Consider the following 26,839-nt stretch of genomic DNA (forward strand, 5'->3'; position numbering starts at 1 on the left):
TGGTAGAGCAATTGTTTATTTGTTTCTAACAGCCATAATATTGTGTAACAGCTTCAAATGTGGCTCAGCAAATCAGATTTTAAAATTGGAACTAATCAACATACAAGCATGATTTTATATAAGCGAGTTTGTCTCTGATTAATAACTACTAGCTGTTAATTATTAGCTACTGTTATTCAGAAAAATAAAGCGTTGCTCATTTCTCTAGATGTGCTCTTTCCTTTCTCAGTTTCTGCTCTGAATTGTTTTAAAATGAACTGAACAGTTCCAAAATTCCCCAAATATGCTTCAGATCAAATGGTCAGTCATCAGTGGGCATCACATGTATTCCGTAATGTTTGATCCTGCCACAAGTATTTGGATAAAGAGAGCTTTTGCTATACACACCCTTCAGAGCTTTCCTTTAGAGTACAAACTAGATCTAGGCTTAGAAGTTTCACGTCAGATTTATTTGGTGTTTTTTTTTTTTTACACATTTCCAAACAGACACAGGAAGCAGGCTTGCTTTGTAGTGGATGTTTTAATACATACTTGATATTTTAAATACAGGACAATTTAGCATGTTATAAACACTGGATTAATAAACACAGACTCTCTTTGTTTAGCCTACTTAGACCAACCAGCTGTGGTAGTTAAGCTACATCCTAAGCTGTATCCCAGTTTTGCTTCAGCTTTATGCTTAAGTCTGTTATGAATTGAATAGCTTTTCTATAAAAGACAGCAACACAGTGCCTTCCATCTGACCCAGCTAGAGCCGCTGTTGATATCAAGGCAGCAGCAGTCTCTGCCAAAAGGAACAATATGCTACTGAGAGCTGGACACAAATAGAATCAACATCTTGCATGCTAAAGCCTCTCAGACACACCCTGTACTTTGTGGTAAACCAATGTTTATTGCATGTTTTTTATTTAGGGCTTATCTCTATCTCTGTTGTTTCTTCTCTTCAAGCCCGTGTCTAGTTTAGTTCATTTAACCGCAGCAACTGCCATAAATTATTCAGTCACTTTGGATAATATAAGCTATGTTTTATGTGAGATCCTCTCAGGACTTTAAATGTGCGGGTGAAGAATTGTTTAATACAGTGAGGTTCAAATGTCTGAGAAGTGTTTTTAACTACAAATTCTATTATCAGTATAACAATTTGAGTGAAAATAGATTCTTTGAAATAGGTACATGAATTTTGAAAATTTTTTTAGTTTTTGAATTAACTTTAATGACAGTGTGCACTCAAGCTGGACTGTACAAGTTCAAAAATCTCTAATAAGCAGTTCAAGTGCACCCGAGAGTCACCTAAACACAAGCTTCAGTGGAAAAAATTAGCCTAAAAAAACAGTCTGAACTTTTTGTACTAAGGCTTTAACTTGGTCAGTATCAAACGGAGTTGGGATGTAACAGAATATAACTTTTGGGAATACGTGTTCAGAATACAGAAATGAAGTATTCAGTCAAATGTACATTTCAATTCAGAATACAGTTACATTTTACTATTCTAGGAGGACATTTTTAGGATACTAACTCACTAAATAAAAAAAAAATCTTACCAACACTATTCACATATTTAAATAGTGACCTAACAGCAGAATCTTGAATAATTATTTATTTTACTTGTTGGAATTCTTATTTGCTTTAAATTTTCAAAATCCTATAACTGTGATGTTGCCATATTTAAATGAAAAAAAAATCAATGTGAGAAATTAGAAATATGTTGTAATAGAGTTATAATAAAAGTAATAGTTGTTTTTGTAAAAGTGGTGATCAAATTCCGTGTTTGTGGTAACATATCAAGGAATAACTTTAAATAGAAAAGTACAGTATATTATTTATCACTTAATGAGTTCTTAGTGTTCCCCAAAAACTTGAAATATGTAATAAAACATCTCTAGCTTAGTATTTCAATCTACACTGCATAACATACAGTATTATTGAATAAAATATGAGCAATCGTTAATGTGATTTCAGCTTTTGACCAGTATTCTGAAACAGTGATGCTGTTAGTAACACTATTTACAAGACCAAGAAAGTTATCTGCTAAAACCGCTCATAGACTTGTCAGGTATGCAAAGCAAAACCCCCACATCACTGCCAAGCATCTACAGAAATATTTGACTGGCATGGGAATAGTAAATGAATGTGCAGCATTGTTGGACAAACATCATCCACATGGGAGGTTCATCAAAAGAAAAACTTATCTCTGATCTCATCACAGAACTCAACATCTGAAGTATGCAAAACATAAGACATAGATAAGCTAGAGGTATTTTGGAATAATTTTCTGTGATCTGATGGAATGAAAATGAACTCTTAGTCCTAACTACAATACCCAAGAAAAAATTAGGAACATTTAAATTAAAGAACACCTCTCCTACTGTTAATCAAAGGGTGGATCTGTTATACTTTGGGGTTTTTGGCAGCCGTTGCTGCAAGGAAAGTGTTGGGCAGATTTTACTAAACATCAAGAAATGTCAGTGAAGATACTAAAGATGGAAAGATGTTGGATATTACAACAAGGCAATCATCCAAAACATACATCAAAATCAACTTTAAAATACTCCCAAAAACAAAAGACTAAAGTTGGAATGGCTTTCACTGTCACCAGACTTAAATGTTAAATTGGAAATCTGTGGTTAGATCTTAAATATGTTGTGTACGCAAGATGACTTTGGAATATTTCTAAACTAAAAGTGTTGTGCCAAGAAACAAAGTCCTAAATCAAGAAGAAGGACTGTTAGCTAGGCATAAAAAACTATTGGAGGCTGTGATTCCAGCCAAAGGTGTTCTTACTAAGTACTGACTAAAAGGGTTCCCAAACTTAAGCACCAGCCACATTTGTTTTTCTTTCCAATATAATGAATTCAGTATGTAATTACAGAAACATGCTTGTTATTTGAGTGTGTATTATGCAGAGGTGGTGTCTCTGTCCTTTCACTTAGAAAATTAACAAAATGTAAAAGTTGACCTTGAGTACCCTTTCAGAAGCAGCTGTGCCATGCCATGAAAAAGTATTTGCCCCCCTCCTGATTTTCTTTGCGCTTCTGTAACAGTGAGTTATTTCAAATCTTTAGATGAAATGATTATTCTTAGAGACTTTTTTGTAGAAACTTCTGTCTGCTCATCTGTCCAAGAGCTGAAAGCAAAACATAAACAGGTTATGCAGCAAAGAAAGTCAAACAAAAACAAGTTATGATCCAAAAAAGTGAAGCAAATCCACATCTCAATGTCTGAAAAGAAACTAAAGTAGTTTTGGAGTGGCCTAGTCAAAGCCCTAACTTGAACCCAATAAGGAGGCTGTGGCAGGGTTGTATAGTTGCAGTTATTACTGCCACAGGTCATGAAATCTGTTATTAATCTTAAGGGGCAGTTACTTTTTCATATGGACGATTCGCATGTTGGATAGATTTACTCCTTTATGTAAATTAAATAATAATGCAAAACATGTGTTTTGTGTTTGGTAAAGCTCTGTCTAATATTACATTTTATTTAAAGATCTAAAAGCATTGACTGTGACAAATATGCAGTAATAGAGAAAATCATGAAGGGGGTAAATACTTTTTCAATAATGACCTTTTTCTGCATGGTTAGTTCAAGTTACTATATCATGTCATACAGAGCAAGTTTCACCATATCTTTTCATTTAGAAAACAAAATTTTTGTTTGTATCAAAGTGTAATGACTTAACCACCTCTAAAACATCTGATGTTTGATTACATCACTGTGCACCAGCAAATGGAGTTAATAATATTAACCAATAATATGTTTCATCTCCACCTATTATTGAATGAACATGCTAGGCTAGCTCTGAGATCCTCCGTGGTAACACATTTCAAAATGGAAATATGTCCAGGAACCAACATGCATTATGAATTACAATTCATGCTGACATTATTTCATTTTTATTGTATTATACTTTGTATATTTTTACTCAGTTTTGCCTCCAGTTTAGCTCTCCCCATCACACAATGATATCAAACTGGGAGAGTGCAGGTTAGTAGAAACCACTTCTGTTAAAAAGGCTGCAAATTTATTGAACAGCTCAGCATGCTTAGAAGAGAACACTAATGGCCAATTGTGTTACATAATCTAACAGAAGCCCGAGTCTAGTCTAGTAAGTGTGCTAACATTAATTAAGGAAAGGAAAGTGAGGGCTATCCTACCTACCTAGAGAGAGCATGTTCAGTTATGCTCTCTTGGACTACTGGCCATGGCTGGCACACTCATTTTAAACATATAGTACTCCACTCCAAAATGATAACTTTACAGGAGTAGAAAAAAACCCACTTTACTTTTAATGTGAAGTCAATGGAACCAGACCCTTGTTCCAAGTCATTTTTGCCTGTTTCTTTTGGTCCATTCATCGTTAAATCTACACATAATGTAAAGGGCATCAAACATTGTCAAATTACATCATAAACAGAAAAATGGCATAAAGGTTAAAGATACAAGATATACAAGGTTGTGTTCTGACAGCACTGATGTAACTGTAATAATCACTGTGTAATAATTTTTCCCACTGCAATTTTATTGTTATGTACTATTAATTGAAGAGCTTTTATTCCAAAACACATTTTAGACTACTTTCAAGAGTTTATTTCATCATATGAATTGGGTGTGGGCTTTTCACATACATGAAATATAATAACCACTGTTAGTAGAGCAGTGGGTATCAACAGTGACTTTTTGTTTCTTAGCAGTATCTGAGCTCAGGACTGTCTTTCTCTCTAACCTACTGGTAACTAGTAAAGATACTTTCTCTAGATAGACAAAGCACTTCTTGTAAGTCGCTCTGGATAGGAGCGTCTGCTAAATGCTGTGAATGTAAATGTAAGCAATAATAAAAATGTGTTTTCCCTTAAAATGGTTTAAAATGTATATACAGCATTTTGACATGAAACTCTTCAATGACATTTTCCTTATTTAGTGACTGGGCAAAACTTTTTTTAGTATTAATTTTTAGTATGTTAGTGTCTGGACACACTGTTTTGAACATGCTTGTGTGCCCCTGCAGGACTGGCTGCAGGTCAGATGTACACTTACCCTGCCCGCTGTTGGAGAAAGAAGAGGCGACTCCATCCCCCCATGGACCCTCAGCTTCGACTGTGTGAACTCAGGCTTGGTATGAACATAACAGAAGGTTCCTCTGTCTTTCTCACACAGACACAAACTCCCTCCCAGGCTATACACCTTGGCTTCATATTTCTTTCGTCTCTCTATCTCTCTCTCTCTTTCTCCCTCTCTCTCCCCTTCCTTTTCTCCATGGTCATTCAGAGACTGTAGCATTGGCCCCATCTGGCTCTCATTACCCTTTCTCTCTTTCTTTCTCTCTCTCTTTCTCTCTCTGTCTCTCTCTCTCTCTCTCTCTCTCTCTCTCTCTCTCTCTCTCTCTTTCTGTGTGTGTGCCCTGACTGGGCCCCTTAAATCATTTGGCCATGCAGCATCAGAATGTAAGCGAGGCTTAGTTGGTGTTGGTGGTTGTTGTTGGGGAGGGGAGGGTTTGATAGAGCTTGTGGAACTCGATAAGAATGAATAAAGGCCAGTCTGTGTCTAAAGGAAGCCCAATGCATTGTTTTCAGCAAACTAATACTGCAGTCTAGAAGGCCTCCTTTCACTGTGCACCAAGCAATTCCAAGTGCCTTGCTCAACCAAGGAATGAAATATCGCAGATGGAGAGCCTTGGGTAGAGCTACATTTGTCTACAAGACTTATATAAGGCCTATAAGGATACCGGAGCTGCAGAGTGTAAACAAAGCTGTGCTGTGAAATTGCATGTTGGCTGGATTAGGGCAGAGTTCCTGTGCTTGTCTAAACTTTGAAATCAACTTGCTGTATCTTACATTTCAAGAGAGTAAGAATGCTGCCACTATAAACATGATCGCCATTCAACAGCTCACACTGTAAAAAGCGTGTCTCCTCTTTAAAATACCAAGGCAACCAGCTGTACAGCTATTTTTAAGTGAACTCAATTTGTATAATTCTTGGGGACCACTTAATGAAACCGCCTGTGTTGGCAGCTCTCTTAAAAACAATGACCTCTCTGAACTTGGTTCCCTGTTTTTCAGTAAAAGTTATTTTATGTAGTTATTTCTCACTCATAGCTTTCTGAAAAAAAGCAAAAGAAAGAAATACTTTATTTGCAAAAAGCAAAACAATCCTATACATTTATACTATATTTTTTCTATTTTTGATACCAAAACCAACAAAAAGAAATCACAAGTGTTAATTTGAACCTGACAATATAAAATGTAGATTGACTGCTAGCGTAATTCATTGTGTATCTAGGTAATTAATTACATAATAATGTTAAATGTGATTTATTTCTTTCCTTCACTTAGAGGGGTATTATGGGTGGGTATGGGGTTACTGTGGCTGGAGGCTGAGGATCTTGGGGTGTTTGGGGTGTGGGGTGGTTGTGGTACCACATCACTTTATGTCTGTATGACTATGAAGAAGCAGGGAATTGTGTGACATTAAGAATGAAATGAAAAAGAAAAGTTTAATCTCTCCTTAAAGGAACTGGTGGTGGTGGTGACTATTACAATCAAAATAAAACAATGAATTCATATAAAGAACTGTATGATGTACATGGAGTATATAGCAAAGTAACAATGAAATCTCTAGACTTCTAGACTTGAATGATTAGATGTACTGATACCATTTTGCAACTTCATAAATGGAAATTCCACCAATTTTCAAAATTTCTAACTAAATCAAACCACACAGTGGTTTATTGTGAAATGGTTTATTGTAGAGAAACAGATTTCTTTGCAGTTATGGTGATAAGGATCAGGGGTTACAAAGTCTCTAACACAAATATATACTAGTGAAATTCGACACATCCTAGAAATAATTCTCTATCAATGCTGTCTAAAGAAAAACAAGCATCTCCAAAATGGTAACTTTATAGGAGAGGGCAGCAATGGTTATTTTTAAACTTTCATATTTAATGTAAGTTAATGTAAAGAGATTTTCTAAGCAGTTTTAGAGCATTTATATTGGTGCATTTATCAGGAAAAGTTCACATAACGTAAAGAAAAACTGCTGTTCAAATGATAAAGAAAAAAAATTAAAATGGCAGTAATAGTTTTTTGTTTAGTTGGTTTTTGGACAGCAGTGATATGGTAAGTTGATAATAATAAAATAGTGGTAAATCAGAAAAAAATAATGAAAAAGAATCTCAGTGAAGCTTTACACATCCAGATAAATCTCTTTTATGTTAAATATATAAATCACTCAGAACATGTTTTCAGTAACAGTATTGTCATGTTTGATTTTTAGAACCCCATGCAGTTTCCATGGTGCATCCCAACCATTTATAAACTCTCTAGGTTTCTGGACAGCAGGAAGTTAATGGTTGTTGTCCGGCCAGAAACTACATTTTCACCCATTCAGAATAGGCTGCATTTGTTCTGTTCCAGCATAATGAAAACTGTCTTTTCACTCAGTCGTCATGACTAAATGTCTAAACCATGTAAGAGCTGCAAACAGCCACCAAAACATTTTCACCACAACAACACAGCTGTATCTTTCCAGCAGAGACAGAGTCCATCATTACAGATACAGTTTGGAACGTGAGATATGTGTTTGCTAACAGTTAGCAGCCTAATGTTATTTCTCTCAGGGAAAAGAAATGTAAGAGCTTCTGACGTGGATGTAGAGGGAGAACATATTTGTGGCCACTCAGTCGGTGAAGCCTTATAGAAAGCATGGTTTGTGACATTTCTTTTCAGACACACAAACTTTTATCTTCTAAAGAAGATAAAACATGCACAGACTGGTACTGATGTCAGCAGAGAACAAGTAATATATATAATAATAAATTGGGTAGAAAAAATGTAGATAACACACAATACCAAAAAATATTAAACACATAAAACAAAAGATGTGCACAATGAAAAGATGTATTGTAAATATTTGGACTTCTGTACAGAATTAGCTCAAGAACAATGAAGAAAAACAAGTATTCATACATAAGGTGTTTACGAGGGTTATGCTATAATATGCTATAATGTGTAAACCCAGCATTAACTGTAATAGTAATGAGCTAAATATATACAAAATAATAATTTGTGGTGTACTTTCTGTTGGCTGTCTCAAACCCTAAAAATAATACATACATATTTTGTTCAAATATAAGATGTTTAACATAAGATATACATATAATACATATATGTAAATAACTGCTCAAAGCTATATTTGCTGGTCAAGTGCTGGCTAGCACTGAAATACCATTGTAGCAGTTTTGTTAGTGAGAAAATGGAATGTTCAGTTATTTGTTTTAATAAAATAAACATAGGTACGGTATGAGTTCACTCAAAGCAAAGGATTTTATGAACATATGAACATATTTGCATATTTACACATATTTAGTCTACAAAAGTTTAGACCTGAGAATTCATGAAGAGGTTATAAGGAGTGTTTCAGCTCAGACTACTTTTTGTTTGTGGCACAATACAGGGCATTGAATCAGATACACAGTTACATTAACAATCAGTGAATAGTTAAAGTTATGAAACAGCTGTGGTATAAACAGCTGTTCGAACAGTTGTCAATGATTTTAGCTGCTAAGGCACAGTGAGTGAGACTTCATTATTTTTGTTAGTGTCATTATGCTTTATAACTAATTAGTGGTAGCAGAGTCAAAGCAGTGGTGGTGCAGGTGAAGGGTCTCACTGCAGAAACTGCATCTTGAGTTGAACATCAATGAGTTTAGGCCTGATCCTGGAGAACTGCCAATGTGATTGGCAGTGAGGTATAAGCCTGTGTAGTACTAAGAAGTTAATGTGAAAGACCGGTGTATATTTTGGAGTTGGGTTAGAGTTTATGTAATCATGCACAAATTCAAGACTGCATCCCACATTCACAGGAGTTCAACTAACTGCAGTGTCAACCGAGTGTAGTAAATGCAGAAATCAAACTAAATCAGTTCAGAAACTAATTATTGAACTGAAAGGGACTACACTGCACTTTTAATTTATATATATATATGTATATATGTGTGTGTGTGTGTATATGTGTGTGTGTGTGTGTTTTTGTGATATCACACAATCACAAGAGGAGTAAAGTAAATTCGAGACAGGCTGTTTCTGTAGCTTAATTTTTTTCATATATAGACTTTATTGACCTGCAGAGTGAACTGTACATTTTGAAACTTCAACCATGTTTACATAATGTATCAAACTCTTACATGCAGAAGAACATCATGTAAGGCAGGTTGTGCTTTGGACCCCCTCCTTTAGTGGCTGAATCTGATGATTGTGTGTTTTTGAAAGAGTTTGAAAGAGGACTGCATAAAACTACTATTGTCATCATATATTTTATTGTCATCATATCTGATTTTAATTTGATGAAAAGTAATTGTTGTGCAAACATCATTTACTTTATTTGAATTATTTCTTGACTTTAGCACAAACAGAAATGTCACAAATGCAGACTCAATTCTGTTTAGAAACATAAAGTGATAACATAAATCAAATGTAAATGCGATTCATGTCATTGTCAATAATCACACAATTATGCTATTTGAATCAGACATTAGCAAAATGTGTAATATATATATATATATATATATATATATATATATATATATATATATATATATATATATATATATATATATATATATATATATTAATAACACAAGAATAATAATACAAGAATAACTCAAGACATTGAAAGGTTGAAAGCAAGCATATTGTGTTAAATTATGTTGGCACGTCCTTTTGCATTTTATGTTTTATTTGTTTCTTTGTTTGCTGCTATTAATTTCTACACACATTTACACCATTTAACAGGAATTCAGGTTTTAAGTACTGAATAACATTTGAGTTCAAATCCCACAGTCGCTAAATAAATCTATACGAAATTGTGTTTCTTGACAGTCACTGATTGGCGAATGCAATCTAGTGATTTAATTAAATTCAGGAAGCTGGGAATGGCAATCTGTTGTGCTGATTGTTGCGTGTTTGAAGAATTTGTTCCTATTAGGCTCTTTGTCTTTAGTGTCTGCTCCGGCTGCTGATTAGCAGGTGGAAATGGGTGCGAAGAGTACTAGGAGATGCTCAGCTTGTGCAATCAGCAACTGAGTGACAGCACAGTTCCCACGAGACTGAACGAGCCAGACACAAAGAAGAGAGAGAGAGAGAGAGAGAGAGAGAGAGAGAGAGAGAGAGAGAGAGAGAGAGAGAGAGAGAGAGAGAGAGAGAGAGAGAAACTAAAGGGAAAAAGCCTCATCCAACACATGGTTCTTTGCTTTGTTCTGGAAAGAGTACACAGAGCATGGAGGTGTTGGATGCCATGATGTCCATTGCTGCATAGATTAAACATGTAGAGCATCAGTGAACAAAGCTCTGGATTGAAGAAACAGAGTCTTTTTCGTCTCTCTCTCCTTTATCCCTCTTTTATCTTGAGCACCTGGAGGCTTTCTCCTTTCATGAGGCCTGCCAGACCATCAGCTCTGTGGAATAAATGTATGAAGCGCAGGTGCATCCAGGACAAAGCTCACCCAACTGACCTTCTCACCGTCAGCACACATATACACAGAGTGCAGAGATTGATGGTTAAGTCATCCTGAGTTGAATTGCCTTCACTTTATTATTTTTCCTTTGTTTTTATTTTTCCCAATGGTATATTTTGGTTACAAAAGTCATAGAACTCAGCTGTTCATCTTTCCTTGCCTTACTCTGTCTTTCTTTTCTCTTGTTTCATTATCTCTCTTTCCACATCTTTCTTTTTATTGCTTTTTTCTTTCACTTTCTCTCTTATCTTCTCTCTCCCCCCCCTCTTTTTCTTTCTATATTGTCTCTCTCTCTCTCTTATTAATTCTCTGTCTTTCAGTCTCTCTCTTATTAATTTACTGTCTTTCTGTCTCTCTCTCTCATTAATTCTCTGTCTTTCTGTCTCTCTCTCTCTCTTATTAATTCTCTCTGTCTTTTACTCTGTCTCTGTCGGTCTCTCTCTGTCTGTCTCTATCTCTCATTAATTCTCTCTGTCTCCTTTTCTCTCTCTCTCGCTATCGCTCTCATTAATTCACTGTCTCCTTCTCTCTCTCTGTCTTTCTCTCTTTCTAGCTTTCTCTCTCATTAATTCTCTCTGTCTCATTCTCTCTCTCTCCTTTTCTTTCTCTCATGAATTTTGTCTCCTTTTCTCTCTCTGTCTCTCATTAATTCTCTCTGTCTCCTTTTCTCTCTCTCCCTCTCTCTCTCTCTCATTAATTTTTTGTCTCCTTTTCTCTCTCTCTCTCTCTCTCTCTCTCACTCTCTCTCTCTCTCTCATTAATTCTCTCTCCTATTCTCTCTCTCGCTCTCGCTCGCTCTCTCTCATTAATTCTCTCTCCTATTCTCTCTCTCTCTCTCATTAATTCTCTCTCCTATTCTCTCTCTCGCTCTCGCTCGCTCTCTCTCATTAATTCTCTCTCCTATTCTCTCTCTCTCTCTCTCTCTCTCTCTCTCTCTCTCTCTCTCTCTCTCTCTCTCTCTCTCTCTCGTTAATTCTCTCTGTCTCCTTTTCTCTCAGAAGCTGATTTGATGCCTAAGAAAGAAGCCCCACCCTCTGAAGCCACAGCTCTGGAGGCTCTGTTGAGAGGGGAGGGGATTCTGGAGAAAAGGAACACCAGCTCTAAAGAAGAAGAGACGCTGCTGGAGATCCAGGTACGCATCTACACAGACACACGCACACTTGCTTCGAAATACCCTGTCAGTCAAAAACGTTCAAAATAGTTACAGTTTAAAGCATCTTATTTAACATTTTGTCACTGTCATAAAAACCTTATAACCTCATTTTTTGTTTTATATATTTTGCCATTTCAAATGGCAACCACTGTTTTTTATTTTTATTTTATGACTAATCGATCAATAGAAATGCTCTAGTACTTGGGCTAATAGGAATATTTTATTATTTGGACCTATAGAAGTGATTAATTATGTGAACAGTCCGCTACTTGGACCATGTAACGCGGAGTGAGGAGGCAGATGCATATGCTGAGATAAGCGAGATTTATTAGAGGCAGATCCAGGGTCGTGGTCAAAACGGTCCAGGGTCATAGAGCCAACACTGATAGATCGAGGGGCAGACATAACATAAACCAGAATGAACACCAACACAACAAACATCCAACAGAGACCGATACATCAAACAAAGACCGGCAAACACAAGAGGCAAACACAGGGCTTACGAGGGTCAGGTGAAAACAATCAGGGGAGGAGTTACCAAACAAGGGGCAGGACTTAAAGCAAAACAAAATGCACATGGACAAGACTGGGAGGGGCCAATCGTCACAGACCAATAGAAACTTGGAATGATCATTTTTTCTCTGACTCCTGTATTGGTGCCATTTTTACGAGGTACTACCAGTGTTCTTTAAAAAAAAGGTGTCAAAAGGTAACAGCTTCCTTGCATTATGCCACAGAAGAAACACTTTCAGTTCCCTAAAACATTCTGTGGGTGGTTCTTTTGAGAACCATTTTCATAAATGAGATATAAAGGTTCTAGTAATAACTCCTAAATTGGTGTTGCACCTTTACATTATGAGAATATTCTTCATACTCTAAAATATCTTTTCAAACATGGTTCTTCTGGTAACCAAAAGCGGTTCTCCTGTGGCATCACTCAAAGAACTCAAAGAAGAGTGAGGTTTATTAAAATATATATATATAAATAAACATATTGTCAAGCACTTTATGTCCTTGTTGTGATGTCAGCACTCATCGGCACTCAAACCTTTCATCTGGTTAAAACATCTTTAGACTAAGAAAGTTCTGCTTTGTCAATGTGTGCTTTTAACAACAGTTTGGAAAAAACTGTCAAGTCATTATTTTGAAATTATCCACTGTTTGTACCAAGCATGGGACTTTAATGAACATGAAGCTGAGTGTTGTAGAAAAAATATGAAATATTAGCAAAACTTAGCATCTTTTTATGCATTAATTGAAACGTAACAATGAAAAAAGTCACCAACTTTTGCTGGACAGCGTGCATTGTGGCCTGCTTTGAACTCTGTACAGGGCCTTCACATTTTGAAACTTTCTTTGATGGTCCCAGTGGAGAGGCTGGGCATCCGTTGTCTTATTCACTTATTCACTAGTCCAGTTCCTGCCTACGATACAGAGATGAAGAGAGACCCCCTGAAAGTATCAGAGTTCCCCTCAATGACTGCCAAAATCTTCACTGAGTACCATTGTTTGGCTCTTGTTGAAGATATCGTATCGCGTAATTCTGAAATATAAAACGGGCCGGTATCTCCTCTGAGCCTAAAAATATTTTCCCATGATCTGTAGAGGGTGCTCGAAGCTGAGGAAAATGGGGACGGTTTCCATGATGATGAGGACTTTGAAGTGGACACACCGAAGAGGAAGCAGCGAAACAAAGGCAGGGTGAGTGACGCGGCACATCAAAGCAAGACAACATGGAAAAGTAATGCTATGACAAGAACAGAGGAATAAACAGAACAGAAAAACACATCCTGCATTTAACCCTGAAAAGTCGAGTTGTTACTGCTATACTATTGAAATGTAATTACATAGTTACATCATTAATTTGATGAGTTAATGGAGAAAATGTAAAAACGTGATTTTGTTTTGAGTTCAAACAAAATAACATATGTCTAAAGAAAGCTTAGAATCTGTTCTTTTGGCTGAATTTCACTGCTTGTTTCAGTGAGCTACAGGTGTGAAATAAATTTCTAGCCATGCTTTTATTATCACTGATGATGGCACATCTGTTAACTGCTGTGTTGCTCAGAGCCGGGGCTCTGGCCGCAGGAGGGCAGAGGCAGTGGCCAGTGATGACCAGGACAAGCCCTACGTGTGTGACAGTAAGGACCACCTCATTACACTGACCAAAATCAGTATGACTCTATCACCTTCAGCAATTCCAGACAGCTGGTAGCTAGTTCTCTGCACACTAGGGCTGCACCATATGGCCTAAAGACTTGTGTTGTGAATATGTTACAATATATTGCAATTGTGATTCACCTCACAGTATGAATCATCATTATAACATGTTTCTGAGTGAAACACAGTATCAGTGAGGGTCTCTGAATGAGCTGGGCATTTTCACTCAGTGATGGGGGTGGCAGAGGAGGAGGTGCATTATGATATTAATGAAAATGATAGCTGCTGTTGTCATATTCCTGTTGACAAACAGTGATGGTCCAAAATTACTAAAGAATCTTGTATTAACTTCCATTGAAATTAGAGAACATTTTTCTCCTATAAAGTTACTTTTAAAGATATGAGGTTTTGTTTTCAGAGCTAGAATGTGATATTGCCAAAAGTATTCACTCACCCATCCAAATAATTCAAGTGTTCCAATCACTTCCATGGCCACAGGTGTATAAAACCAAGCATCTAGGCATATAGACTGCCTCTACAAACATTTGTGAAAGAATGGGTTGCTCTCAGGAGCTCAGTGAATTCCAGCGTGGTACCGTGATAGGATGCGACCTGTGCGACAAGTCCAGTTGTGAAATTTCCTCAGTGCTAAATACTCCACAGTCAACTGGTATGGCAAAGTGGAAGTGATTGGTAATGACAGCAACTCAGCCATGTAGGCCACGAAAAATGCGGATGCTGAGGCGCACAGTGTGCAGAGGTCACCAACTTTCTGCAGAGTCCATTGCTACAGACCTCCAAACTTCATGTGGCCTTCAGATTAGCTTAAGAACAGTGTAGAGAGTTTCATGAATGGGTTTATATGGCCGAGCAGCTGCATCCAAGCCTTACATCAAGTGCAATGCAAAGTGTGGAATGCAGTGGTGTAAAGCGCCGCCACTGGACTCTAGAGCAGTGGGGATGTGTTCACTGAATCACGCTTCTCCGTTAGGGAATCTGATGGACGAGTCTGGGTTTGGCGGTTCCCAGGAGAACGGACTGCATTGTGCCAAGTGTGAAATTTGGTTGAGGGGGGATTATGGTGTGGGGTTGTTTTTCAGGAGTTGGGCTTGGCACCTTAGTTCCAGCGAAAGGAACTCTTAATGCTTCAGCAGAACAAGAGATTTTGGACAATTTCATGCTCCCAACTTTGTGGAAACAGTTTGGGGACGACCCCTTCCTGTTCCAACATGACTGCGCACCAGTGCACAAAGCAAGGTCCATAAAGACATGAATAAGCGAGTTTGGTGTGGAAGAACTTGACTGGCCTGCACAGAGTCCTGACCTCAACCTTTGGGATTAATTAGAGCAGAGACTGTGAGCCAGGCCTTCTCGTCCAACATCAGAGTCTGACCTTACATGCGCTTCTGTAAGAATGGTCAAAATTCCCGTAAACACACTCCTAAACCTTGTGAAAAGCCTTCCCAGAAGAGTTGAAGCTGTTACAACAGCAAAGTGTGGGCTGACATCATATTAAAGCCTTTTAAGAGTGAGAGTTGAGTGAGATTAAGAGTGAGATGTCGCTCAAGTTCATATGCATGTGAAGGCAGACAAATTAATACTTTTGGAAATATAGTGTAACAAAGTGTAAACTACCTTCACAAACTGCCTTTTTCAATAATGAACAGCAATAAAAGTTGCTTTGTACTGTTTCATTTTAACTAAAAAATAGCTCGCTTTCATTCTGAATAAACAATTCAATGATAAGCTCACAGTGCATCCAGCAAATAGGGGAAGCTTGTGCATCTTTTAAACAGTGATAGAAAACATGGCGGCATGTGATATGTTAAAGATCTGCCTTTATTTTGGCCCAAAAATATGTGTTTACTTTTGTTAGATTACATAAATACTTTGATTGATCAAACTAGCCAGAGACGTTAATCTGAAACCGTGATTGGTCATGTGCTAATTGGTTTGTGGGCTCATTTGCATACTGAGGCCTTCTTTTATATCAGTATTGCAAAAGCCAAATGCTATATTGTGCAGTCCTAACACAAGAAGATACAGGTATAGATCACAGGCTCATTTGTTTAATTTTTTCATGTGTAATCCTTTATTCCAGTGAGTTCATATATTTACTCCTCATGTTCCTTGTATTTCTCAGTTGCAGGGCATTAGTGTGGGTTTCTTTAACCTTGTTAACCTATTTCAGCCATATTAACAACCCAGAAAACTTCAAAGTCCTCTGCAGTATAAAGACTGGCTTGTGTTGTATCTCTGTATATGTTTTCCATTTCAGCATGGACAGTAGGCCTGCGTGGTCTTTTGTAATCTCAAGAGCATGTATCTACTCGGAAGGAAAAAACGAAAAAATCTTTGGGTTCCAGAAGCATCTTTGAATGAAACTTGTTTTGTCTTCTTGTCTGTTCTTTTGCTTTGTGTCTTCTCTATTCCAGACAGATACAAACAAAAGCATAACTCAAAAACTGCTGACTCAGGTATACGGCCATGTTGCCATCTTCCTCTTGCTTGGACTTAAGGGCTGCACGAATGACAAGGCTTATCAAGGCTGTCCGCTAATCAGGAGGGCTTAACGTTAACCAGCCGAAACGGAGCTAATCTCGCGCTCTGCATTGTTTCCTGCTTGGCTAATGCTAGGATGCATGGCTAACAACGCTCAGTTTCTTTATGCTAATGGCTTTACTGAATTCGAGGTAATAGGCAGTGAGTACAGAGATTGCCTTTAATACTTCTGCTATGCTGCCACCTCTTCTGACCCCAACAATAAATTTGCCTCACTGGTGACATGCATGCACTGACTTCCCTTTTCGGTCTTATGTTATGCCTTCCATTATGCCTTTGTCTATTTTAAATTATCTAGCATCTGTAGAGTTCATGTGTAGATGCCAGTCAGAGTGCAGCCCAGCCAATGTGGCACTCCAGTTCACTAGTCACCTGTAGTTTTGGTGTATTACAGATTACTGTAGGCAGTTTAATCCTTTGCTGCAGTTGGAAGCCCAGTATTATATTAATCTAAATACATAAAGTGATGCAAATTCACTTGATTCAAATGCATACATGATTTAAACATATACACAGTGGTAGTATCAAAGTTAATTTTTTCACAGCGCTAATTTTTCCTAGTTTGTTGCTTCAAACCATCTGCAGTTCCACTGATTGGGTGCTGTATATGGATGTTTTTATATTTTGGTTTCTATTTATTTTTATTTAGAAATTTGAAAAAGCTAAAAGTTGCCAATGTCAAAAAAGGCAATTTGAATGAGGGTGTTTAAATTATTGCATAAATCGGAAGTTCTATTTATTGTGGCTGTCTTGATAAAACCACAGATTTTCCAGCTACTGTCATGTTATGAATTTGTTCATCACTGAAGTACATCTAGTCTTGCGTGTCATTTACAAGCAAAACAAAGCACAGATGCAGCAATATGAGTAACATCTGTAATCTGACCGACTGCAGTCAGTGCTTACAGGAGAAATACTAACAAAAGCAATGGCAAAAATACAGTTCTCCTCAATACAAGAAGTAATGTAGTATGATAGAGTGGCTACAATGTGGATCCACTGCTTCTCTCACTGGATGCTAGCGATGAAAATAAGAAAATGTGTTCACCCATTTTCATGTTTTCACTGCACTGCATTAGATTTTTTTATTTTAGTTCAATTGAACCCTGCTTTCAGGTCATGAAAATAATGTTATGAAGTTATTGAAAGTAATCGATATATTCTTACAAAGCTTATTTTGTCCAATCAAATACCTGCAACAAAATGCACTGCTTTTAAATGGAGCAAAAAACACATATCTTCTAAACCGCTTATCCTTCTGGGTCACAGGGCAGTTGGAGCCTATCTCAGCAGTCATTGGGTGGAAGGCAGGATATACCCTGGACAGGTCACCTGTCCATTGCAGGGCAGACAGACAGACATACATATAAATTCACAACCACACTCACACCCAGGGGCAATTTAACATGTCCAATTAGCCTGACTGCATGTCTTTGGACTGTGGGAGGAAACCAGAGAATGCGGAGGATACCCACGCAGACACGGGGCGAATATACAAACTCCACACAGAAAGGAGCCTGGTCCCTTCTTGCTGTGAAGCGACAGTGCTAGCAAAAAACATATTAGAACAAATAATACATGTGATTGTGCTTAACTACAGAAATGAATATGATTAATTGCAATTTGCCAAAAGTGGATAAACTAAAGACAATATTGTTATTGATTTAATTTTATGCATGTGAAAATGAAGTTCACGTTTGAATCAAGTAAATGCATCACTTTTTGCAGTGTATGTAATTCACACACACAAAAAATTGCTTTCACTCTGACAGTGAACTCAGTTAACGCTTGTAATGTCGTTAATCAATAAATGAATCTGATGTTTCTCTGCTTCATGAAAACAACTTGATCAACCCACTGCATACCAAATCTAATTTCTACAATCTAATAATGTGACAGCTTGCATCTATCAGGTTCTTTTGATTAAGCAGGTACTGTACGTATTAGTGGAAACTTGACCATAGAGTTGAAAAGTTAAGACAGGCGAGATCACATGCCTCATGTACTACATCCTGTATGTTAAATTACAAATGTCCCTAAATAAAGCTCTTTGTGTTATGCTAAAAATCCTGTGTTACTGGCACATGGATCTAAATCAGCAGGGGTGGCCTGATACGAAAGTGATGGGCTGATGGCAATTACACATTTTGATGGCTGTAGTGCTGATAAAGAAATCTTTATCCTCAGTGAAGTTGCAATGTAAATTATGCACTCCCTGTGTTACTACAGTTTAAGCTCCTTAGAGTTCAGCCACAAATTTGGGCGCTCAGCTGAAGCATACACTGTTTACTGCATACGTTACATAAAGTCAAACTGAGAATGTTACATAATATGCATTAGACTAAGATTAGCAGTGAACTAATGTACTATTAATTATTATAAATTACTTGGCCCTAGAAAACAAAAAATGCCAACAGTAAAGTACTGTACTTAAAGGGGAATTCCACCAGTTTTATAAAATTTCTGCATAGTTCAACTGTTGAGATATTAATAAAGTTAGTTGGGGTGGTTTGATGTGAGATGGTTCATTGTAAAGAAAAAAATATTTACAGTGTTGAGGATAGGAAACTGGGGTTGTCATGTCTACATAACAAATATATCAATTTTATTTACTATCCAAAAGCACCAGTCAACCTACTTATGTCTTTTGAGTGTTTATATCTAATGTTGATAACGGAGAATTAGTGGTAAATCTGAAAAAAAAATTCTTTGAGGATTCTTTGAGGACTATTTTGCCCATTTGCCTGCATGTACCCCTCTACCATGAATGAATTGTAAAGATTTTTTTGGCTTATTTGGTCAAAATTGATTCTCAAAACCATTTAGATATAAAGGCATTAAATGGCTCCGATGTCTGGTTCCTCTCACCGCTGTTGTGAACAATTTGATTTTGGGCATTCAACTGATTTATCAATATTACGTTGAGATGTAATCAAATTCATTCAGAGTGGTCTGATGTGAAATAGTTAATTGGCTTCCCGTTTCTGATTTCTTTACAACAACGAGAGGAACCAGGGGTTGTAATGTGTGCTATACAAATATAGCCATTTTATTTCCAATCCAAAACCAGCAGTGAACTTACACATCTTCTGAGTTTGTGTAGGTAACATGGTTGTTGGTAAAATAGTGGTAAATAATAGTGCCTTACCACAACCTGCATGTACCTCTCTGCCATGAATGAATTTTAAGAAATACGTTTTAGGCCAAAAGCTCTTTTTAAAACTATCATAAAACAATGTTTCTGGCATCAGGCAACATATTCATAACATATTTGTGTAAAAATGCTCTGTATGGTAGCTTTTAAGGGTATTAAACACTTCAAACATCTGGTTCTCATCACCAACATTATGAGCAATTCTGGCTGAGAAGGTTCTCTAGAACAGTGCATGACATGTCAAACCATTTTTACATTTTTAAAATGTTGGTAGAATTCTCCTTTAAATCCTATTTCATTATACAGAAATTTGAAAACATCAGTGGAAGTCCTTACTGTGTTATAACACATCACTGGATGAATCGTAGTATTTGACTAATAGCGATATATATTTATGCACATCTGACACTGCTATGGTACCTATTCATCCCTACCAGCCAGAATGTACCGTTATGTAGTTTAGTTCTAGCATGTGATGTGCTCACTTCAGAATTGTATTGCTATTATTTTATCTGCAGCATAATCCTGACATAGTTCTATGTGCTTGCCCTGTAGTCTGTGTGTTAGCAATTTAGGCCCAGCTGCCCTGTAGATTGAGCTTTTTAGTATCCCAGCTCAAATAGGAGTGTACTGTAGCACTGATTTCAGATCAGATTGTTTTATTATTGTGACTTTGCACCTTCTCCTTTGTAGTTTGTGGTAAGCGTTATAAGAACCGGCCGGGTCTGAGCTATCACTACACCCACACACACCTCGCTGAGGAGGAAGGAGAGGAGGAGAGAGAAACGGAAATTCCACAGTCACCGCCCGAACACAACCCTGAAAACCATAAACGTAAGATGACTGCCAACCTGGCATTATTATACACAGTATCTGCTCAAACACGCCACATGCATAGTGAAGTATATACTGCTTTTGGTTTTTAACGTCTAGACATTGCATACAAGATTAGCCAAAACCACTACAAACAGAATTAGAGCTCTGCAGCCTGACTATTGACACAAATAATGAAGAGCTGTTATTTCTTGAGCAACATTGCATTAGCTACCTAATTCTTAAAGAATTGGCTTTAGGACTCTTTTTTTTTTTGCTGCTTTCTAAAGTTTTTAATCGGGGAGCACCTTCATGCAGTTCAAGCATGCTGCTATGCTCCAAAGAATCAATACTTTGTACCTATTAATCATTTTGCAGACACCTACCAATAATTTTATAAAGCAGCTAAATTTTATTTCGTTTAACGTTTTACTAGCAATTCCTGTTCCTTTTTATTTACACTAATGTTCAAAACTTGCTATAATCGTGTGAAAGCTTCAATGATTTGAACAAAATTCAGTGCTCAAAAGTTTTGGCACACTTCTATTATCTTTTTTTTTATTGAATTTGTTCATATATTTTGGAAATTGTGCTCTGCCATATTGAAAAGTACATCATTTTAGATATATTATAACTTCTCACACAATATGTTGGGCCCAAATGAGCAATAGCAAGCTAGAAACATTCACCTAACCCTCTGTTTTACTTCAAAGCAGATTATGGCACACAAATGCACATCTTCAAGCTGGAGGTCTACAGTTCTACTCCTGGACACGCCTGACTTAATTTCTTTAATATTCTGAGATATTGCTTTAGAAAACTTCAACTTGATTTGCAAATATATTAGATATGAAATGTCTGTGAAAAAGAGAACAGATACGTAAAAGACACACAAATGTCTTATATAATTTTTCAATCATTTTAAGTCTCAGTTTTTTGTTGTGGCTGTTGTTGAGTGTTATAATATTTCTGATGGATACAAAAAATAATTGATAACTTTAACTTGGAAAATAATTTGTATTCAGAGTGTGTCCCGGGACTATGTGTAAAATCAGTTTGGTTTCAGATAAATCTATAAAGTGGATTCACTGTGCAACTTCATAGCTAGAAATCTGTCAAACAGTAAACAACATTATACAGAATGCCTCATGTTAGAAAAGAGGTCATCATATCTTGAAGGCGATTTAAATACATTATTGTAAATAGATAATAACAGGAACAAGTCAAATGTAAAATAAAATATAAATCTTCTTGCATATAAAATAAAACAAATGATTAATACACCAAGTGATCATAAACTTTTAATGGTAATTTGAAAGACTGAATGTTTGAGTGTTTTTTAACATTCTCTTCACTGTTTTATTTACACTGTTCTATTTACATACACCATGAAGCATTCTGAGCAGTGTATTACATTATATGTATTTATGCATTATTATTACTACTGAAATATTCATCTTTGTGGCCTGTTCTTTCCCTGTAGCCCAAAAGGGACCAGATGGTGCGATCATCCCCAATGATTACTGTGACTTCTGTCTGGGGGACTCAGGCTCTAACAGAAAGACAGGCCAGGCTGAGGAGTTAGTGTCTTGTTCCGACTGTGGGCGCTCTGGTCAGTACCTTTGGGATCTATTACACTCTAAAACTGCCCTACTCACCTTGCCTCATCATCTCACCAACATCTGAGGAGTAAAACTACTGCTACATCAAGCAGCTTATCTCCACCTCCATCTTTTCCTTTTCCATCTTTTTTGGCAAAAATACTGCTTCTCTCTTCGCAATGTCCAAACTGTCCAAACTGTTTTAGATTCATATTGAAACAAAGCAAAAGTTTGAACACCCTTGGTCAATAGACATGTTCTGCTGATTTTGTAAGTAAAAAATAAGGCAAATACATCTCTTACAGAGAAAAAACTAAATAGGACATTTTTCTTTATATTTGATGAGCGTAACGTATTGGAATAAATAAAACATAAAGGTATAAAATGAGCCATAACTTTTGAGCAGGCCACATTTCATCTTTCCATACATGTTAAATTCACAAATAAACAGTAATTGTGCATTAAAGTGTGTGTTCGCAGTAGAGGATTTGTTCACTTATTTTCACTTAAAAAATGTAACAAAACATGTCATTTGACCAGGGGTATTCAAACCTTTGCAAAAAACTGTATACATGCAGATCAATGTGGATGACTTTTTGACTGTAAAGTTAGAAATCACATTTCACAGTCCTGTGATATATTTAAAAAATATGTCTCAACCTATTATGCAGCTTCTGTATTATAAAATATTATATGAGATATTGTATAGGGTAAAATAAAACAATCAACATAGTCATTTGGTTTCTAGGACAGGCCTTATTAATAAGTCATATTAATAAGCAACATCAGGAATTTAAAGAGAGAATATTGAATTAAATAATTTAAATGTACCATGTATTCCATTTGTTTCAACATGTTCTCATGTGGTGTATTTCATTATGTTTAACTTATGTGCACATATACCATCAGCGCATAGTTTGTAATGAGTGTGTGTTCATTTTCTGGTATTTTACTGAGTTGAACTAGTTGTGGTTTGGGTTCTTGTCTGTGTAGATAATGCATGTTTCCCAGTGTTGGGTAGTTCTTCCCTCAAACTGTAATGGGATTACTTTACTGATTACATCCTGGAAAAAGTAATCTCACTACTTATTACTTTACTTCTTTACTTCTTTAATCTCTAAAACCCAAACACATCTGTACCACCTGTAACGTGTAACGGAAAATCAAATATTAATTTAGAAAGGAACAGCATGGTAAGCTTAATTTAAAAGGCATGCCTCTATCCAGGTTTAGCCAATTATCCTGGTTAACATTATGAACAACTAATGCTGTTTGTATACACAGGAACTAACTGGTAGATACAGTTAAAAATAGGCAAAGGTAAGAGAGGTGTTTCTGAATAGAAACTTACATTACGTTATATACCAGGACAGGTATGAATAACCTGCACAAAGGAAATTTATTTCAAAATGCATCATGTTTAATAAAAATGCTTCTTTTAGGGATAGCAAAGCAAGGACAACATTTTCATTAAGTCACTAACTTCAATGTGATTACAAAAATTATGTTTGCTTGAAAAAAACTTACTGTTATTCATTTTCTTCTTATTATTCTGCAGTCAAATATTTGCAGTGCTATTCCCTCTAGAGCTTTAAAACTAGAACTACAAAACCTTACAAGATCGTAGAATCTACACCCAAATAGGTTACTTGTGCTATTTTAACTGATTCCATAGGAATGATTGGAGATTGCTCAAGATCCTGAAACATCAGGGTGAATCATTTTGCTTATATAAGATGTTTATTATTCTACCTCTTCTTCCACCACAGTCAGTATACAATCAGGGATATATATATTTTTTGAACCCCCCCCCCTTATTTCACAAATTATGCTCACAACTTAGCAGTCACCTGGGACACCAAAATATCAGCCTTGCAACAGCTTAGCCACCACCTAACAGCAACCAAGGCACACCCTAACAAAATACTGAAATATCATAGCAACATCATAGCATAAATGGAATGGATATATGAACCCATTTAAGTTATCATAAACAATCAACAGTGTTTTGTGACTGATTTAACTTTTGAAACATTACCAGCTGCCTTTGTCAAGCCAACTTAATAGTCTTTCCCTTTTTAGTTTAAACTGTAAAGCATTACACTACTTTGTTACAGGAAAAGCTAATTACTGTTATGCTATTTGTACCACACTGCCCCCCAACACTGATGTTAAGACTAACATTTTCTCAATTTTTTTAAGCTTTAGTAATATGGCAAATGTTGAGCACTATAAATATATTGTGATCGATAGTAACATCTATTAGTCTCTTATATGTAATGCTGATCTAACAGTGAGACAGTTTAAAAAGCAGCTCTGAAAGCTAGATTTTGCCAGTCATTTCACAAAAGTAATATTTATTGAAGGTATTGTACTGCTTGATCGTTTAAGCATACTGCAAAACCTGTGTCTGTGTTGGAAAACACTCAGCGTTTTCAGTTGGACATCAAATCTCATTACATTGTGACAGGAGATTTGTTCAACTTGGCTGTTTATTGTCTGGTAATTTATTGTCTGGTACAAATGTGGTGGACGTATGAAGAGCTGTTTTCTGTTTTTTAAGTTAGGAGGAATTTAGGGCCTCATTACTTTGCCTCAGTTCATGTGCTCCACAAAATATTCTTATTCTATTTTTCTTTCTCATATTTTGCACATTTTATGTTTCTTCCTTCTGATGTCCTTTAGATATGTCACTCATTCTCAAACTGTTTCCCTGCTTATGGGTGAAATACATAACTAGCACAGACAGCGAGAGAGAGAGAATTCATTATGTTGAAAGACATAAAAACGCTTGGCAACATAAGGAAAGTGAATAGAATCTTACTGGAATTACATCTTATGCAACTGGAAATACATAAAATTGAGGACATACTAAAAAGCAGCACACTCATGGCCTCTGTATTTCCGTTTAAAGGAAATAGCAAATAAACTAAATTCATCCCTAAAGTAACTTAACTGGTCATATGCCAGGCTGCCTCTGTTGTATTGCCAGTTGTCCAAGCTGAGAGGAATGTGTGAAGCCTAGCTGACTGCAGTGTTGCTTGTGTATGTGTTCTGCTGTGATGCTGATGTGTCCGTCATACATGTCAGCTGGACGTGCGAGAGAGCCGAGGACGAAGAAGAGGCCGGCTGGACTTCGGGACATGTTCGCTGACACATCCGAAAGTGAGGCGTCCACCTTTCATGGCTTTGAGGAGGACGAGCTTGATGGGCTTCTCTCAGATGACAGCAGTGGCCCACCCCAGAACAGATAGATAGAAGAGATAAAACAGAGCAAGGAAGGATTTGGTGCACTGTTTTTCAGTGCGCATAATGGACTTCAGCGCTAATGGAACTATTGGAACTAACGGCTAATGGTTTTCTCTAGAACCGTAGTGGTGTTGCTTTTACAGCCTTCTTGTATAGCCTCTCTTTGAGCAATGAGGAGAATGGGGGCAGGGCGTAGAATACAATTTTTTGGCAGAGATGTGTGCAAAAAGGAATTAAAAATAAAAACAAAAATAAACAAAAATAAAGGACAACTTCCAAACGTGGGCAACTTCAAAGGACACACTATGTGTCCATAAGAGACAGTGTGTGAGCTCCTACCACTGAATAAAGGCAGTTGATGAGAAGGAACAGATCACAAGACTTGGCAGACCAGGCAAGTCTGAGAAGATGTTACCACGGCGACTTGGATACGCTGACCAATTGGAAGGCAGAAAGAAGCGAGGGAGGACAGTTAGCCGAGAGGTAAGAGCCAATCGGCGTTTACCTTTCCATCTCTCGACTAACAGGGCCGATCGTTCCCTCTGCAGGACATGCGAATCCTCGTCTCTCTAATGTGTGCTGCTGGCCACCTGGCAGGGGAAATGGAAAGAATGAGTGGCATTCAGTGGACACTTCGTGTGTGAAACATCATTTTCTTTTACATGAACTGGGTTTTGCCTTCTCAATTTGTTGCCATTTTAAGGTAGGCACTGGGGGTGACTATGAAACACACAGTCTAACAAGAGTCTCTCAGAAGTGCTATTATGAAACCTATAATCTGTTAAAGGAGTTGGATTTGAGGTTTATCATAGGTCTAAGCCTCCTTCATCAGTATTGAATGTGTAGCTTCTCTTAAAGTGACAGCTGGTTTCAGTTGTAATGCCAAATGATCAATGACAGTGCTTTTTATTCTGCCTTTGTTTGAGTATTTCTTGCACTCTATTTACAAACTGCCATTGTTTTTACTTTGTTTATATCGAACACAACAGAATACAAAGCCTGTTATTTAGCTCAGTAGTTGTCAAGCTGGTCCTCAGAGACACACAGATGGTCCACATATCTGCTTGATGTTTTGAGCAAAAATGTGAAATGTCTGGGGTTTCAGAGAAATGATTTGAGAACCACTAATTTAGCTGCTTCTACATCTTTTTTTTTAAAAGTCATAAAAGTTTGCCTTTCGGTCTAAGCAATGCTGCACACTCAAATCACAGTGTATTTTGCTTTAGTGCTATTTTAATCAAGTCTAATCAAGGGCACTATTGTGGTAGCAGCTGGGCCTTGTTGCTTTCCTTGCTTGGATTAGCTCTTCAAACCACAAGAATTGCTGAAACAGTGCCTCCAATTGCTCTAGCTAACAGCATGCAGTGAGTGGTAAGCACATTGTATTTGTTTATTGGCGGCATTGTTGCAGTGCTGCTAACTGGCTTACTGCTTTCAACAATTCCTTACTTTGTGCTTTTAAGTCAATATCTGGACGTACAGAAATGGAAACACTGAGATCCAGCTACTGAGCTACAGCTAAGTTTGTTTTGTTCCAGACCAATTTTGCAACAGCTTTGAGGGTATTTTGAAAATGAACAGAACAAGATTTTACAGCTTTGCTCTGTAATTCCACAGTCTGTCTACTGTAAATGTCAAAG

At 36.9% G+C, this 26,839-nt stretch overlaps 1 protein-coding gene across 4 annotated transcripts in view; it reads left to right on the top strand.

Moving 5' to 3' along the window:
- Positions 1-26,839, top strand: part of dpf3 (D4, zinc and double PHD fingers, family 3) — a 47,606-nt gene that overhangs the window by 16,358 nt on the left and 4,409 nt on the right. Inside the window, exons 3-10 of one of the 4 annotated variants that reach the window (XR_005130208.1) lie at positions 5,003-5,110; positions 11,506-11,639; positions 13,266-13,361; positions 13,729-13,801; positions 16,256-16,297; positions 20,230-20,370; positions 21,833-21,961; positions 25,041-25,682. Coding sequence is in view for 3 of the 4 variants with exons in the window: in XM_037537892.1 (XP_037393789.1) it covers positions 5,003-5,110; positions 11,509-11,639; positions 13,266-13,361; positions 13,729-13,801; positions 16,256-16,297; positions 20,230-20,370; positions 21,833-21,961 (720 nt within the window). In the remaining variant the exon portion in view is untranslated. The remainder of the gene's footprint in view (positions 1-5,002; positions 5,111-11,505; positions 11,640-13,265; positions 13,362-13,728; positions 13,802-16,255; positions 16,298-20,229; positions 20,371-21,832; positions 21,962-25,040; positions 25,683-26,839) is intronic. The other 3 variants (XM_037537892.1, XM_037537893.1, XM_037537894.1) reach the window with 3 other exon arrangements.

The sequence above is a fragment of the Pygocentrus nattereri genome, chromosome 4 (genome assembly GCF_015220715.1).
Source record: "Pygocentrus nattereri isolate fPygNat1 chromosome 4, fPygNat1.pri, whole genome shotgun sequence".
In the NCBI taxonomy this organism is placed as follows: Eukaryota; Metazoa; Chordata; class Actinopteri; order Characiformes; family Serrasalmidae; genus Pygocentrus; species Pygocentrus nattereri.